General features: G+C 40.2%; 1 protein-coding gene across 4 annotated transcripts in view; it reads left to right on the top strand.

The window, feature by feature from the left end:
• Positions 1–15,815, top strand: part of VAV3 (vav guanine nucleotide exchange factor 3) — a 211,205-nt gene that overhangs the window by 108,914 nt on the left and 86,476 nt on the right. For all 4 annotated transcript variants that reach the window (XM_079981280.1, XM_079981277.1, XM_079981278.1 and 1 more), the window contains exons 3-10: positions 4,235–4,293; positions 5,756–5,821; positions 6,620–6,728; positions 8,526–8,618; positions 9,200–9,268; positions 11,361–11,464; positions 13,191–13,290; positions 14,091–14,186. In XM_079981280.1, coding sequence (XP_079837406.1) covers positions 4,235–4,293; positions 5,756–5,821; positions 6,620–6,728; positions 8,526–8,618; positions 9,200–9,268; positions 11,361–11,464; positions 13,191–13,290; positions 14,091–14,186 — 696 coding nt within the window. The remainder of the gene's footprint in view (positions 1–4,234; positions 4,294–5,755; positions 5,822–6,619; positions 6,729–8,525; positions 8,619–9,199; positions 9,269–11,360; positions 11,465–13,190; positions 13,291–14,090; positions 14,187–15,815) is intronic.

The following is a 15,815-nucleotide window of genomic DNA, read 5'->3' as shown; positions in this document are numbered from 1 at the left end:
CTTTAAGCTACCTTGAGCATGAGAGAAGGGCAATGCACAAATGATTTAAGTAAATAATTAAATAGCCCTGCAAACATGTGGCATGGCTTCATTTCATTTAAAAAGCAAAGCTAGCCCCTGTTGTCCGCATATTTGTACGGTATCCAGTTTTCTACTGTATGTTCCAGTAAGTGCCCATGCACTGGAATCGGGGTTGACAATGTCTAGGCACCAGTCTGTTTTTTAGTTCGTTGCTCTGTCACATTAACGGTGCGCACCCATCACAAAAGTCCCGGCTACAGGCCTAGGACCAACAGTGGTGACCAAGTGCCTGGAAATTTCAGCACAATATATATTACAAAATGTAACATTTCTCCACAGCCTTTGGTTCTTATACTATTATGTTTTGCAGTTTATGCTGAAAGTGAGAGGATTAAGATTTTTTTTTTGGGGGGGGAATAGAAGGTAGGACCGTCAGGTGGGATCTGTATGCTACGCAGACAAACTTTGCACACTATGAAGTGCAGAACAATTAGGGAGGTACATAGAATTCCTCTGAATTGCATTATTATATAATACAATGTGGTGGGCACAAATTATGCACTGGAATATCTTTTGTGAAACTTCTTTTTATAGCTTGCTGCTTCCCACACACTGTGCTGAAAAAGAGAGAGCCTGCTATGATGTTAGTAATTAAGAACGATGCCTACTTTCAATTTTGACATGCTTCTGGAAGATTTAACTATCACATTGATGGTGATGTTGCAGACTTGTTTGGTAGCAATTACATTGCCCCACAATAAGGATGCTATTAAAGCCTTTTGAATAGCTTATCTCTTGCAGATTGGCTTTTTATTTCTCAACAGTTATTTATGGCATGGTATTTGACAACAAAAAGTGTCAGTAGCAATTGCTTGGCTGGGAAAACAATTTATGTTTATTTGAGGCTCTGGTTCACAAAACTTTTTTGTTACTCGTCCTAGAAATTCACAGCACCCTTGAATTCTAGCACAAAGGGGTTGCAGATAATAGTGATATGTTGTTTTATCTGCATATTGTTTTGCTGAGATTGAAGCCTCACACCAGCCTTTGCCAAGCTGGTGCCCTCCAACTGCTCAGGCCTGGGTTGGGTGGGAACAATAGTCTAAAACAGCTGAAAGGCACAAAATTAGCAAAAGTGGGGAGAGATCTCAGTAGATTAGGATGTTAAGGCATGGGGAACTTGATAGATAGGTATCCGAAAGACTAATACAATGGACTGAGAGAGCATCCCAAGGGAAGCTAGGCAGAGGACGAGAACAGAGGTTACAAGGGGTTCTGAAAAGAGAGTGCGAATGAAAGAGGTTCGGGGGGGGGGGAAGACCCTCACAATGTCTTAAGACCAAGAGAGGCTCCATTCTGTGGCTGGTATTGGATAATCTTCGCTGGCTTCAGTCTGTGTCATACACATCTCCCTCTTCCATTGCACACTTAGCTTTGGTGCTTCATTCCTGGCTTGCATTGAGCCAGTGTTCTCTATTCCATTTAAAACGTGCAGCTCTTGTTTCATCGTTTCACCGGATCCTCGTTTCACCGGATCCTCGTTTCACCAGGACCAATCAGATTCTTAGCTACATTTAAAAAGTCTGACTGTCATTCATGGTTGGTGAAGCCAGGACTGATGATCTGGATGCAGTCTAGGTCCACTGGCAAGGAGAGCCTAGAAGCAATGCCAACTGTTGGGTGTGACTGGGAAAAGCAAGTTCTGAATGCTAAATTGTTTTTGAGTAACCAACTAATCCTTAACCTCCACTCTCCTTATTTAGCTTTCAGTTGAATCAAGTTCACTGTGGAGACTGTCAGGGCTCAATATTTGAATAGTTTAGCCAAGAAAAAGGCACAGGGAGTGTGACATTGTTGAATATCCTGGATCTCTCAGTGACTTTTCAGCGTCATTAACCATGCTCTCCTTCTGGACTGCCTGGGCTGGGAGTAGAAGCTATTGTGTTAGAATGGAACCATTCCTACATCACTGGGAAGTTTTAGAACATGGAGCTGGAAGTCTACTAATCACTGTGGGAGTTACTCTTCAAGGATCTCATGCCTCCAATAGCTTTAAACATATACATGAAGCTGCTGCAGGCTGATGTGGAGTAGTCTGCCGTAGCCTGGTGACTAATTATGTTGTTGGACTCACACTCCCATCAGCTGCAGCCAGGGTTCAAGGGAGATAGCAGTTGTAGTCCACAACATCTGGAAAGCACAGGGCTGGGGAAGGCTGATCTGGAAGTTTATAGTCAGGCATCTTCAATATGAAGATGACTTCAGCTCTATTTATCCAGGTGTGGTGATGTTTTCTTCATCCCTTCACTCACTTTTTGCAGAGCACCAGTGATGGCATTGTCTGCAAATTATCGTCGTGCTTTCTTTGCAGTTTTTTAGTATTTTTCTTGGACTTTGTTTGTGGCAGCTTTGTAGCTATAGATGACATTGAATTGCAATGGCTTCCTATGTGTACAGGTAATAGTGTTACTGCCCAGGTATCTGAGGTGGAGTGCCCAGTGGCTTGTATTGGGATTGGGTCAACTATTATTCCTCCCCCATATATCATCTTTTTTTTTGCTCAGAACCTTCTGCCTGTCTTCTTAAGCACCATTACCAGAGCAAATATGTGGCAATTTATTTATATAAAGAAACCCTATATAATGTTATAGTGTTATGATTCTAATATCCATAGCAGAAGAATAAGGCACCAAACCACAAGGGGAGTGGGAAGTATGTGTGGAAGTGCACTTCTTCATATAATTTTTTAAAAGGATGGGAAGACAGAAGGAACACCCACACATCCATTAGTATGGATGGAACATCGCAGGCTATAAATACAGGAAGGGACTTTCATTTCCTCTATTGTGTAGAACCTTGCAAGTCCTGGGGGAATAGTGTGATTCAGCGGTGGTAAATGCCTGCAATGCGGGCTAGTCTCATTTTACCAGCTCCTACTGGTATCTCATCTGTAGCTAATGTTCTGCATATCCTGGAATACTCACCTTCACTTCGCTATAATGCTCACATGGAATGACTTTGAAAGCAGACCTGGTCTTGAATAGAGCATGACGACTTCTAGAAAGTGCTAGTGCTGAAGAGTATGTATCACACCTGAGCTAAAAGAGCTCCACTGATAACCAGTTTGTTTCAGGGATAAATTAAAGGTGCTGGTTCAGTCTTCTAAATCTGTCCATGATTTGGGTTCAGGATGCTCCTTAAAGTTGGAAGACTGCCAAATTTGCCCTTTCAGCAAGTTCCTATTTAGACAGGTATTTCAGCCTCCTGGATTGTGTAATATTACTCTTCCTGTAAGGGTGATGTTTTTGTTCGTTTCTTTACATTGTGAGGTGCTCTGAGGACTTATTCAAAAAAATGGGCTTTGAATTTTAAACTAAATAAATAGGCTTTGTTTGAGGCTGATAAGTACATTATTTCAAATTGCACTGATATATGTGAGCATTAAGCAATCATGCATGCTGCTTATCTGGCCAGCTGGCCAGTTATGAATTTCTCTGCACACTCTCTGCACTGCAAATAAAGGAGAACTAAATGTTTAACTGGGGTATTGAATCTTTTATGGCTTTAACTCTTCTCCAATTGAAAGAAACCATCTCATTGCAGAACACAGGAGTAGCTTAAAATTTTAAATTAATGCAGAATAATCCCACACACCAAACAAATTACCGGTAGCTAACCCACTCACTTCATGCATTATACTTATACTCACTTCTTAAGATCTGAACTTTTATATCTGCCTACTCCATTGATTCCTTGCATTCTATTCTAAGAGTTCATGTCTTAAAAATTAAAAAACAAAGCTGGAATTTACTGTTAGTTTTTCTGTGTGTTTCTGGAATATGTTTACTGAGAGACCTGGTTGGACTGAAGCGATGGCTTGTCCTACAGTTCCCCCTTTTGGTGACAAGGTAGAAGAGAAATGTTTTCTTCCTCAACTATTTTGCCTATTTTGTCTTTATGTTCTGCCATTGTATAAACCGGATTTAATGTTGCTTTGCTTTAAATATTGGTTAAATTTTGAAGTTGTCTCCCCCCCCCTTCTTGCTAAAATTTACAGTAACAGTCCAATTCCTGTTTTCCCTCACTCATTCCCATCCCAACCAATGATAGCATGAGATGTTAGCCATTCACGCTCATTATTTTATGGCATTTCAATTATGGCATATGGTTTTTATTTCTGTAACTAAACAAATGTTTTCAATTCTTTCTGCAGGTTATAGAAACATTATCCAAGCTTTCCCGCACCCCTATTGCATTAGTCACCGGAATAAGGTACAATGTAGTTGTAAATTCTGTTTTTAACTTTTATTGTGGCCGATAACTTGAGTAACATCTGTGAAATCTTTCTCTATCTAGCAGATGAGTTACAGTTAAATGATGAATGTTAAAATGCTACCACACAGTTGTTTCTTTAAAATGGAGGTGTACTTTAAGAACTGGGTTTATATTAAAACCAGTCCCTTATGCAGCATAAAATACTTAAACTTGTATTCACTGTGTACACAGTAGAAATAAACAAGGAAATGTGTGCACAGAGGCACCAGCAGAGTCCAAAATAATATGATAAAATAACTACATATGACTATCTATCTATCTATCTATCTATCTATCACCTAATCTATACACTGTTTGATTTATATACCTCTTGATTGTAAGAGAAAAACCTTGTTACTGGGTTTTTTCCTTTGATTACTTTACTGGTATGTGCTGCCTGAAGTACTTAGGTCGTTTGAGAATTTAACAAAATGAGTGGAGTGGTGGGGTGTTCGAAATAGTAGTGAAATTCAGCAAGCAGAATGTGCAAACTTCTTAGTGCTGCTGAATAAGATGGTATTCATACAATTGTGCAATGATGGCAACTATGGAATGATTGTATATCTGTCTAACAAGTGAAAATATGAATGAGCTTTGTGCCCACGCGTTCAGCTCTTCCCCTCTTCCTTCCTTTCCCTTTCTTTTCACGGTCCTGTGATATGCCAGAAATGCTTCAATGAACCAAACCAGGAAGCTACCAGGCCATAACAAGCCAGGGCTGTAAGTCATGGTTTGAAGCTAGGTTAAGTTCCTAGCCTGTCCCAAACCTGGAATGCATAGCTTCCCAGTTTTGACAAGTTGTAAAACTATTGTTTATTTTACACTTTTTGGCTTATGTACTCAGAAGCGAGGTGTGAGGATGGTGCACAGAGTGCATATCTTGAGGCCCAATATATTCTCTGAGTGAAGATGGTATATAGCCATCTACAGCCAGCAACTTTTGTCTGACTTACATTATATTGAATTGTTCATTCTTTAGACATGCTCAGGCTTGGTGCGAATGTAACAAGAGGCTTCTCTCAACTGTGGCTAAGGGGTTGGGAGTGGTTTGCAGGATCACACACTTAGCTGGAGTAAATGCTCTACTTGTATCCATAATGCAGATCAAGCATTCCATTGGTAGCAATGTTAACTGTGGTTAAACTTAGCAAGAGTCCTCACTTAACTAGGATTGGAAACTGGCTTCAAAGGGCAAAAGGTGAGAAATATCTGAAATTGTCCTCTATATGCTAGAAAAGGGTTGGTAGAAACAAAAGCTTTCAGATACATGAATGCATGCAGGCTGGTAGTGCAGCCTCAGACTATATTTGGTATGTACATTTGTGTGTTTGTGCATGCGCATTATTTCTTGCACATCTAGGGAAAGGTGAACATTCAGGTTTATGGCAGTTTTTTTTACTTTTATATTTTGTCTCCACAGGCCGTTTCCTACAGAAGAGAGCGTGAATGATGAAGACATTTACAAAGGCCTTCCAGATTTAATAGAGTAGGTTGTATATTTGTGGACTGTATTGCATCAGTTATGTAAAGGAGAAAATGGAACTGTTTTGACCAACGAACAAAATATACTGTGTTGTACACGTGTCTGAGAAACATCAATTAGATTCTGCTGCCTGTTGACTACATACAGCCCCCTCAAGAGGTTTTGTGGTTCCTCAATCCCCCCATTTATCCATTTTAATTTTTCTCTCTCATATATATATATATATATATATATATATATATATATATAAAATTTACTGACTGCTCCAATAGGTACTGTGCTGCCAAGAGTTTATTTTGTGTCCTCCTATGACCCCTAATTTCATCCATTTAATTGAATTTCCTTCCAATCATTCCTGCGGGGGCCCCCATTGTGATGGCAAAAGTTTCTGGTGACCCCGTCAGGACCAAAATGTGACATTAAAAGAAAACAAAAACAAAAAAACCTCACAACCATACCAGGTTTTTAACAATTTGGCCATGTCCATTTTGACACGTGGCCTTTAGAAGCTGGATCAGAGGTCCCTGTGGCCCAAAAAAGGTTAGCCACCCCTGATCTCAATGGAAGTGGAAGATTTTGATATTTCCAGAGGAGGCCAAGGGGGGGCAGAGCAACATTACGTCAGGTTATGTTGCTCTACCCTCCTTGTCGTCCTCCAGAAATATCAGAACCTTTCAAAAGGGTTAAGACTTCTTCTACATCCCATTGTGCCTATAATTTTAAAAGGCCCAAATGTTCTTCAAATTCTATTGTTAACGTTCTTAATTTTGTTGTCTTTTCTCCTCCCGCTTTGTGTTCTAGTGAAAGTGGTGTAGATGAAGATGAAGACCTTTATGATTGTGTTTATGGGGACGACGAAGGTGGTGAAGTCTATGAAGACCTGATGAAAGCTGAAGCAGCACACCAGCCAGTAGGGTTCAACACTTTATTTATTAATTTTTCTATACCACCCTTCATCCGAGGATTCACAGAGTGGTTTACAATGTAGAAACACAAAAATACATAGCACAGTAACAAACAAAAACAATAACCCCCATCACCGTTTAAAAGGCCGTAGATTGTTTAATTAGCTAGGGAGAAGAGGAATGCTTTTGCCTGGTGCCCAGAGCTATGTAATGAAGGTGCAAGGCAAGCCTCTCTGGGGAGAGCATTCCACCAGCGGGGAACCACTGGAGAAAAGGCCCATTCTTGTGTTGCCACCCTCCAGGCTTCTCGTGGAGGAGGCACATGAAGAAGGGCCTCAGATGATGATCGCAGTGTCTGGTTGCCTTATTGTTTGATAAAACAGAGATAAAATCAAACCAGATCAATATGAATAAATATTTGACATTCTTATTTTGAATAGTCTTTCTGCTAAGACTACACTGTTGTCTTCTTGTAGTTTTGGGATGGGATTCCTTCCTTTCTTTAAAACAATTGTAGTTGCTTAATTATTTGTTATTATATTATCTTTTAATTTATAGACAATAAGTCACATGGCCAAAATACAAACAAGGTAAAAATAGAATAGCAGACCATAAAATCTGATGCAGCATAAAGTTGATGAGCAGAGAAGAAAATAAATGGAGGCAAAAATAATGATTAAGGACTGAAACAGATTTAGAAGACCTGGGAAAACCAAAAAGGGGGTTGCTGAAATGACAACGTCATAACCACTAGTTGAGCTGGCTGGCTGGGGCATTCCACAATTATAGTGTCACCAGTGAGAAGACCCTTTCATCTGTAACCAGCTGCTACATGTCAGCTATCTAGAAAACAAGCAGCAGACTTTGAGTACTTCCTCTGTTTCAGCTTCTTCTCTGTTATTCATATGCTAGATTTGACAGGTGGGAAGCCTTCAGTTGGCCCTCCTCACTCAAACATTACTATTCCTTTACCCAACTCCAGTTACAATAGTCAGTTATAGTAATAATGGGATAGGTCATCTTGTGGGAAATATATATGGCAAGAGGACCCCAGCTCTGTGGGCTGCCCCATTTGTCTAGCTGCACGTACTGTGGCATATTTCTATTCTCTGCCTACTGCAGTCTTCCACATGTTGGTGCTCTTTGGTGTTTTGGACCCCAACTCTCATCGGTGTATGAGACTTTGAAGCTATCTCTTCTGAACTTTTATTTAAAAAAAAAAATGAAAATGGGGATTAAAAACAAAAAAATTGGAAGAGCTAGCTTCAAATTCTCATACATGTAAGAGTAAGAATGTCAAGAAATTCAAAGTTTGTAATGTCTGGAGACACGTTGAAGCCCCAAGCCCTTTCATGCAGAGGCTTGGTGGAAGAAAGAAGTCCAGAAATTGGGAAATTATTTGTTGCAAGAGTTTTTTTGAGTCTGCCACTTCCACCAGCCATTGGCTATGATGGCTGGGGCTGATGGGGAGTTGTAGTCCAAGGCATGAGGTTGGGGAAGGCTGGCCAACAGCCCATGTAAAATAATAGAATTGTAGAGTTGGAAAGGGACCACAAGGAATGTGTAGTTCAACCCCCTGCAATGCAGGAACCTTTGGGGGCTCAAACCCACAACCCTGAAATTCTACCAACTGAGCTAGCTCAGCACATATGTCCCCTGCAGCCCAAATAATAAATCTGAAAACATTTTGTTGCCAATTGACCATAAACTCTGACAGCTGTCAAAGCAATATGTTGTAATAGGAAAGTGTCCTGAAATCAACATGTTTCACCTCTACAAATAACTTCTTGTTGGCTTGGCAGAAATGTCCTGAAAACGACATAAGAAGCTGCTGCCTTTCTGAAATAAAACAAACCGAAGAGAAATACACAGAAACATTGGAATCCATTGAAAAGGTAAAGTGACCTGGGGAGTGCAGAGAAAGGGTGTGGCTGGTGAGGCAGTCTGGGTGGACCACCATTACTCTCCCAGCTTCCCAACACAATGGGCTGCTGGCACATACTGAGAGAGAGAGGCGAGGGGTGAGGTGCCAGGAGCTTGGCCCAGCATAGCATGCAATCGACCAAGGCAACTATTTGTAAACAAATAATAAACTTCCATAAAAATGGCAAAAGTAGTTTCTTTCCCCAATAGTTTTTATCTTAAACAATCGCAAACACTGTAAATAAAGAGGTCACCTGTGATTAGTGGTTAGCCCTTTCATCCTGTGGAATGAAATGTGCCTCCAAATTTAATTAAGGGGGGGAAAGGTGTTCCTTGGCTACCGGAAGTTTGGGCAGCACTGGTTTATACCCATTATCACGTAGGGTATGCAAAGCTAATATAGGCAGTCACAAGACATATACATCTAAAATACAGAGTGTGGGGGTCATTATTACCCTTGCCCTCTCTGAATACGAATCACATATTCAGAAATGTCCTTTGTAGTGGGTGGCAAAATATGTTAATGCAGTATGTGTTCATTTTTCTCTTACAGTTTTTTATGGTTCCCCTGAAAAGGTTTCTGACCACTTCAGAGTTTGAGACAGTATTCATCAACATTCCTGTATGTAATGCCTTGGGATGTTTTGTTTGTTGTCCTCTGTTATGTGGAAGTCTACAAGATACTGTTTGAGAATACTGTTAGGGTAGAGATAGATGTGATATACAAAGAGCCTTCCTTCTGGTTTCCTGGTTTAATAGGTAGACGGGCTTAGGTAACAACATACAGAAAGGTGGGCACCACCTTGGGTCCCCAGATGTGGATAGATACAACATCCGTGATCCACTGCCAGTTTAGCTCAATGTTCAAGGATGTTGTGAGTTGTAGTCCAGTCACACCTGGAGACCCAAAGTTGAACACTGATCTAGGCAACTATAAACGCATGAAATGAGGAGCCGGTGTACTTGGGGTACTGTAAACTCAACTGCTTGGTGTGTGAAGTGTGTGTAAAGATAATTCAGAGCAGCTCTGTGATCATCACCTGTTTCATTCATTCATTTTATTTGTATGCCACTTTTCCATGCCAAAAAAAATCATGCTCAAAGTGGCCTACAACAAAGAAAACAAGACATTTCAAAACCTAGCAATGCAAAAAGAATTTCCTAATTACATAGCAGCCATTAGCAACATCCAGCATCCAATAACAAAAAAAATCAAGGGGGCTTTACAGTTTCACCTTAGTCCTGGAAATACCCTTTCCATGATGTTTCTCACAGCAGTGGGCAGGGTAGCTGATGTTCCTCATGATGTTTGGTAGTCCACAGCTATGAAGAGAGATCTGGTCCTGCATAATGCACCTGTTTTGTCTGTCCAAGGACATGGTGGTGCTGTGGTCTAAACCATTGAGCCTCTTGGGCTGGGCTTGCTGGTCGGCGGGTCAAATCCCCGTGACGGGGCGAGCTCCCATTGCTCTGTCCCAGCTCCTGTCAACCTAGCAGTTTGAAAGCACGCCAATGCGAGTAGATAAATAGGTACCGCTGTGGCGGGAAGGTAAACGGCGTTTCCATGCACTCTGGCTTCTGTGATGGTGTTCTGTTGCACCAGAAGCAGTTTAGTCATGCTGGCCACATGACCCAGAAAGCTATCTTTGTACAAATGCCGGCTCCCTCGGCCTGAAAGCAAGATGAGTGCCGCAACCCCATGGTCGCCTTTGACTGGACTTAACTGTCCAGGAGTCCTTTACCTGTTTTGCGTCCCTAATATGTCTCTGGCCACAAGAGCACTTGACTGTAAATTCTTGAAAGATGAGGGGTTATTTTAGATGGCTCTTATTTCAGCCTTGCAGAGCTTTGCGAATATATACCTGTATATTTATGAGAACACTTGGAAATGTGTAGTATCTACAAACTCTGTAAATAGAAATTTTTATTGCTTTTCCACTCTGCTTGTCTCAGCACCTTCTGTTTCTTGAGCAAGACATTAAGATTTCAGTTAGCTTGTCAGTATGATGCTATTCAGCTGTCCAGTGTAATGTGCCAAATGATTTTTTGTTGAAGTAGTGGAATGTGAATCTTTAATTCTTTTATCTCTAAAACCTGGAGCAGGTATAATGCCAACCAGTGACTGGACTGGGCTAGGTGATTGCTTGGCTTCCCTTCCCCTTTTCATGTGGAAATACATCCCATCCTTTGCACCTGGATCTTTCATTAAAATCTGTTTTAAGAAACCGGCTTTAGTTAGGGAAATGAAGCTTAGATTTTTCCTGGGTTCATTTTAACTGTAATAAAATTTAGTCTCATTCAACAATGGACTTAAATGGAGGGTGCTTGGGGATGGGGATGGATGGGGAAGAGTTTTTGTAGCCTGCAGTTTTAAACCCAGGTCTGCACCAGGCCCAACATGTTTACTTGCTTTGAAATGTTATAATTTTACCATAGAATTGAGACAAATTCTATGTCTCCAACATAGAGGGGAAGGTGTTTTACATTTCTTAAACATTTGCACTTTTAAGTTTAATGAGTAGATATATAACTATGTATATTCAAGATATCTTTATTTATTCATTCAAAAGATATAATTCAATTATAAGGTGTCTAGGATGAATCAATCTATGAATTATTTTACTGTATAATTTTACTGTATACGTGAAAACAGTGGCTTTACATGGCAGTATCAAACATAATTGCAGAAGTTTTATAGGATGTTTTTGTTGTAGGATTTGGTGAAAATCCACAGAAGTTTAACACAAGATATTCATGAATCCATCGTAAACAAAAGTGACCAGAACCTGTATCAAATTTTTATAAGCTACAAGGAAAGGTAATTACCGAGTTTTTAAAATGCACAATGTCGATAACTTTAACATAAGCTATTCATATTCCTTTATGCATTAGAAATATACTCTTGTTTTGTGTAGTGTGCTTTAAGAGAAACTGTATTTAATTTTTTATTATAACCAGAAATAGTATGTGTAACATTAGCATATAGCTTTAAATGTGCTGAATGCTAAACCAAATTTCAGAGAGCATTATTCTTTAGTATATACTGTGTCAGTCTCCCTGTTCTCTGTTCATATGTTGTTACAGTGCTGTTTTCTTTTCACAACTCTCAGCCTTATTTTGCATAAAATAATGTTATCTCAAAGTGCAATACACATATTGATGAATAGTCTACATGCTGCTCAGATGTTATCTATTTTGACATTCTGACCTCATCATCCTCTTCTCTTGATCTTAAATAACCAAGAACCTATGACTGATGCAAAACACTGTTATTCGTTCCATGACTTTATCAGGGCTCTGTGTGCCTTAGCATCCACTCTTTCACATTAACCTTCAGTAGCTTCACATCCTACCATCTTCCAGGAACCAGGGAGGGAATAGATGGCTAGGGAGAGAAGCAAGCCTCTTCACTTCCTTCCTGTGAATGCTAATTGGGAAGAGGCATATGGGAAAGTTCTGTATCCTGACTCTCAAGAATTTTCTATGCTGTGTTCTCTTGATCTTTTACTGATCTACATTTTCAGATACCTTTGAAGCATAGAATTATTAGGTTTGCATCATTTCATAAAGCAAGCAGGATTAAATTCATGTTTTGAATGCTGCTCCGTGTTTTGTTTTGTTTTGTTTATTAACGCAGCTTCTTGCACAAAGCAAGTAAGTTAGCATTTTGGGGCAAAGGCTTGGATAGACATATGAGCTTTCCATAGATGGGGAGTTTTTGATTCGCCCATGACATGCACTTTCTGTTTGTATTCTGAAGTGGGTCAACCCCAGGTAGGTTGTGCTTGTAGGGCTTGGTTTTCATTTATATTCCCTTACAATGGGATTCAGAGTAATGGTAAGACTGAGAACTGAACATCACAAGTACTTGAAAAATGATTATTGTGGTTGCAAGAAGCCATTTTTAAACGCAGAAAATGTTAATGGAAAAGAATAGCTTATTGCACAAGGGAGTTTTGAAATTATTGTGCTTTCCTTTCCATAGCTTGTGAAAATTTGTCAAAGTAAGTCTGTCTGATCTTTGTGACTATTGCCACTTGGTTCTTTGAGCCAACATGTTATTATCTTGACTTAAATGCTCATATAACGTAAACTGGTAAATGGGTATGCTTGCCCTGCTGTTGCTATAAAAAAGGACTCGGTGTAATTAATCTGGTACTAATCCTACACTGCAGAGTATTATTCATGAAATCCTTTGAAGTCTGCCCATTAACATAACAAATACTAATAAGACTTGTTCTGTTCCAAAAGGTTTTTGCAGCTGTATTTTTAAGTTAATAAAATGTAGGCATTAAACCACAGCACATACTTTGAAGTGGATGTTACACTTTTGAACACCTGTAGAGACTGATACACACGTTCCTAAGAGGCCAATCTGTATGCAATGATGGCAGTCTATGGTAGAACAAGAATGATGGGATGCAGCTGGAAAACAGCAGCCCCTTCCAGCGTTGGGGTGTAAGAAGACAAAGCCTTGTGTGGAATTTGAAGTTGGTGGAGTTGATAAAAAGATTAATTGCTTGTTCTCTTTCTTCTTGATCTAGATTAGTTATTTATGGGCAGTACTGCAGTCAAGTAGAAACAGCCATATCCTGTTTGGATAACATTTCCAAGACCAAAGAAGATGTTAAATTGAAACTGGAGGTATCACTGAAATTTCTCTTCTTAAAAACAAACAAACTGTACCTTGATCTCGAATTGTAGCATGGAAATTATGGATTGTATTCAACTACGTTCTGCCCACAGTGACCCACTGAAGTCAATGCACATAATTTAGTCCATTAATTTCAGTGACTGACAACCCTTTATTTCAATCTGTGTCTTATGAGTTCATTTCTACAAAATTGGAGTCAGGCCTGTGGTAGGATTCTGAGGTGGTAGAGTGAATTGCCTATGGGGATGCCACATTTGATTTTTTTCCCATAGGAGGGAAAAAACCCCCACATTTCAGGTAGCAATGTTGTAACTTATCCCACTTCTTGCTGTCATGCATTTTTATATGGGGGAAATTGTTATACAAGAGAGTATGAAAAAGCAACCCATCACCTCTTGTCTGAAGAGACAAATTCATGGAGGATAAGGTTCTAAATGCCTACTAGCCATCATGGCTATGTTCTGTCTCCACTGTTGGAGGCAGTGTGCTTCTGAATGCCAGTTCCCAGGAATCAAAAGTGAGAGAGTGCTGTTGCACTCAGGTCCTGCCTTTGGAATTCCACAAGCAACTGGCTACTGTGAGAATAAGTTACTGGACCAGATGGGCCCATTCACTTGATCCTGCAGACCTTATGTTGTTATGTGATACAGTCCATTCTGTAACCTCAGAACTCTACCATCCTGTTGCCACCAGTTTGGATAACTGGTCTGCCTGCTTCAGAAAATTAAAGGCGCTACTTTGCTGCATTGATTATACCAAGTCATATCGAACCCTTTGCTTCTTTAAATAGGAATGTTCCAAAAGAGCCAATAATGGGAAGTTTACTTTGCGGGATCTTCTTGTGGTTCCAATGCAGCGAGTTCTGAAATACCATCTTCTGCTCCAGGTACTTCACCTTTAAATTATATGAACTTCACACTGTTTTTATCAGTTCTCAACCAGTAGCTCAGGTTGCCGCCCAACTAGCACAGCTATTATGGAACTTTTCCAGTTCGAATTGTGGTCATGTTAGTGCCACAGATTTTGTTTTCCATTCAAAGCACAAAGTGGTAGGTCAGAAGTCCTAAACCTAGTGCCATTCAGAATACCCTCCCAAATTTACTCTGCTTTCTTTTGTTGGTTTTTTTTGTTTCCTTTCCAGTGGCTGTACGCTCGCCTTCTTTGGTGTGGAGTACTTGCCTCTGTTGTTGTTGTTGTTGTTGTTGTTGTTGTTGTTGTTGTTGTTGTTGTTGTATCTTCCCTTGATATGCAACATAGTTGCCTCTCAGGATCAGTGCTAGTTCTCTCCCCACTTCCAGTCTCCTTAGCTTATTCACTTTTTTTCTCATTGCAACAAGAAAATAATAATAATAATAATTTTTATTTGTATCCCACCCTCCCTGTACAAAGCCAGGCTCAGAGCTGCTAACAACAGGTAAAAATAGCACAGTGTATATAAAATCGCCCAATCAATTAATTAAAATACATTCTAGATTCAATTCAGAATCAAATTAATGGCAGCCATTGGGCTAGAGTTCTATGAGGGTTACAGAAGGAGAGATGGGGTCAGACTGTGCCTTGGCCAAAGGCCTGGCGGAATAGCTCTGTCTTGCAGGCCCGGAGAAAGATGTCAAGTCTTTCTCTAAAAGAGAATAACACCAGTCACAGAATAAAATCAAAATAAAATAAGCAACAGGTAATGACGCCACTACAACGTATCGGAAGAGTAGCGTAAATATTTAAAGCCTGGAAAATGAAAATCTCCTCACCTGCTACACATTGTATCATTTAGTACAGGGCAACCTCCCCCCCCCCCCGCCCATGGCTTCATTCCCTTGCAGATAATCTCTGTTTCTGTCTTAATATGATCACAATCACTGACTGTTTCTCTCTCTTTTTCATGCTTGTGAAACAAAGAGATGCAATAGTGGTGGTGGTCTTAAGAGAGAGATTGCATGTGCAGGTGTGATCTTAACCTTACCCCCTCCGCCTCATCACCTGCTTGCCAAGGGCTGCAGCTTGTTGCATTGAGCTAGTCAGTGTTTTCACATTGTGAGTTTCCCCACCCATGAGCCATGTCACTGGCGTTCATGATGGTCCTGACTCATGCAGAGAATTGTATTAATGATGCACCTGTCAAGGGGTGGGCAACTTGCCCTAGGGATTTCAAGTCGCATGATAATTGCAGTAAAACACTGAGAATAAACCACAGAAGAGTGCCATTATTTAGAAAGATTCCCTAAGCCTGTTGGACAATAATTTAAGACTGATTTTGCAGTAACTTGAGTCAAAATACAGCAAAACAATAATAAAATAATCTGGTGCATTCAGATAGTGCTACCAAGCTGATGCTAGGTGATACTTTTCATGCATGCCTCTGCTTTTTGAAGTTGAAGCTGGACAAGGCTCAAGCACTTTCTAGCCTATTTTCTTGCTGTACTGAATTATAATAAAGCAATAGTTACTTTGAATGCTTCCCATTATAACCCATGGAGCTTGTGGCTTCTGTGCAGTTAGTCCTATAATGAGGCTAGAG

This window comes from Podarcis cretensis, assembly GCF_951804945.1.
Source record: "Podarcis cretensis genome assembly, chromosome: 6".
Taxonomy (NCBI): Eukaryota; Metazoa; Chordata; class Lepidosauria; order Squamata; family Lacertidae; genus Podarcis; species Podarcis cretensis.
The sequence above is the reverse complement of the archived record's forward strand: the minus strand, read 5'-3'. Positions and strand labels throughout refer to the sequence as shown.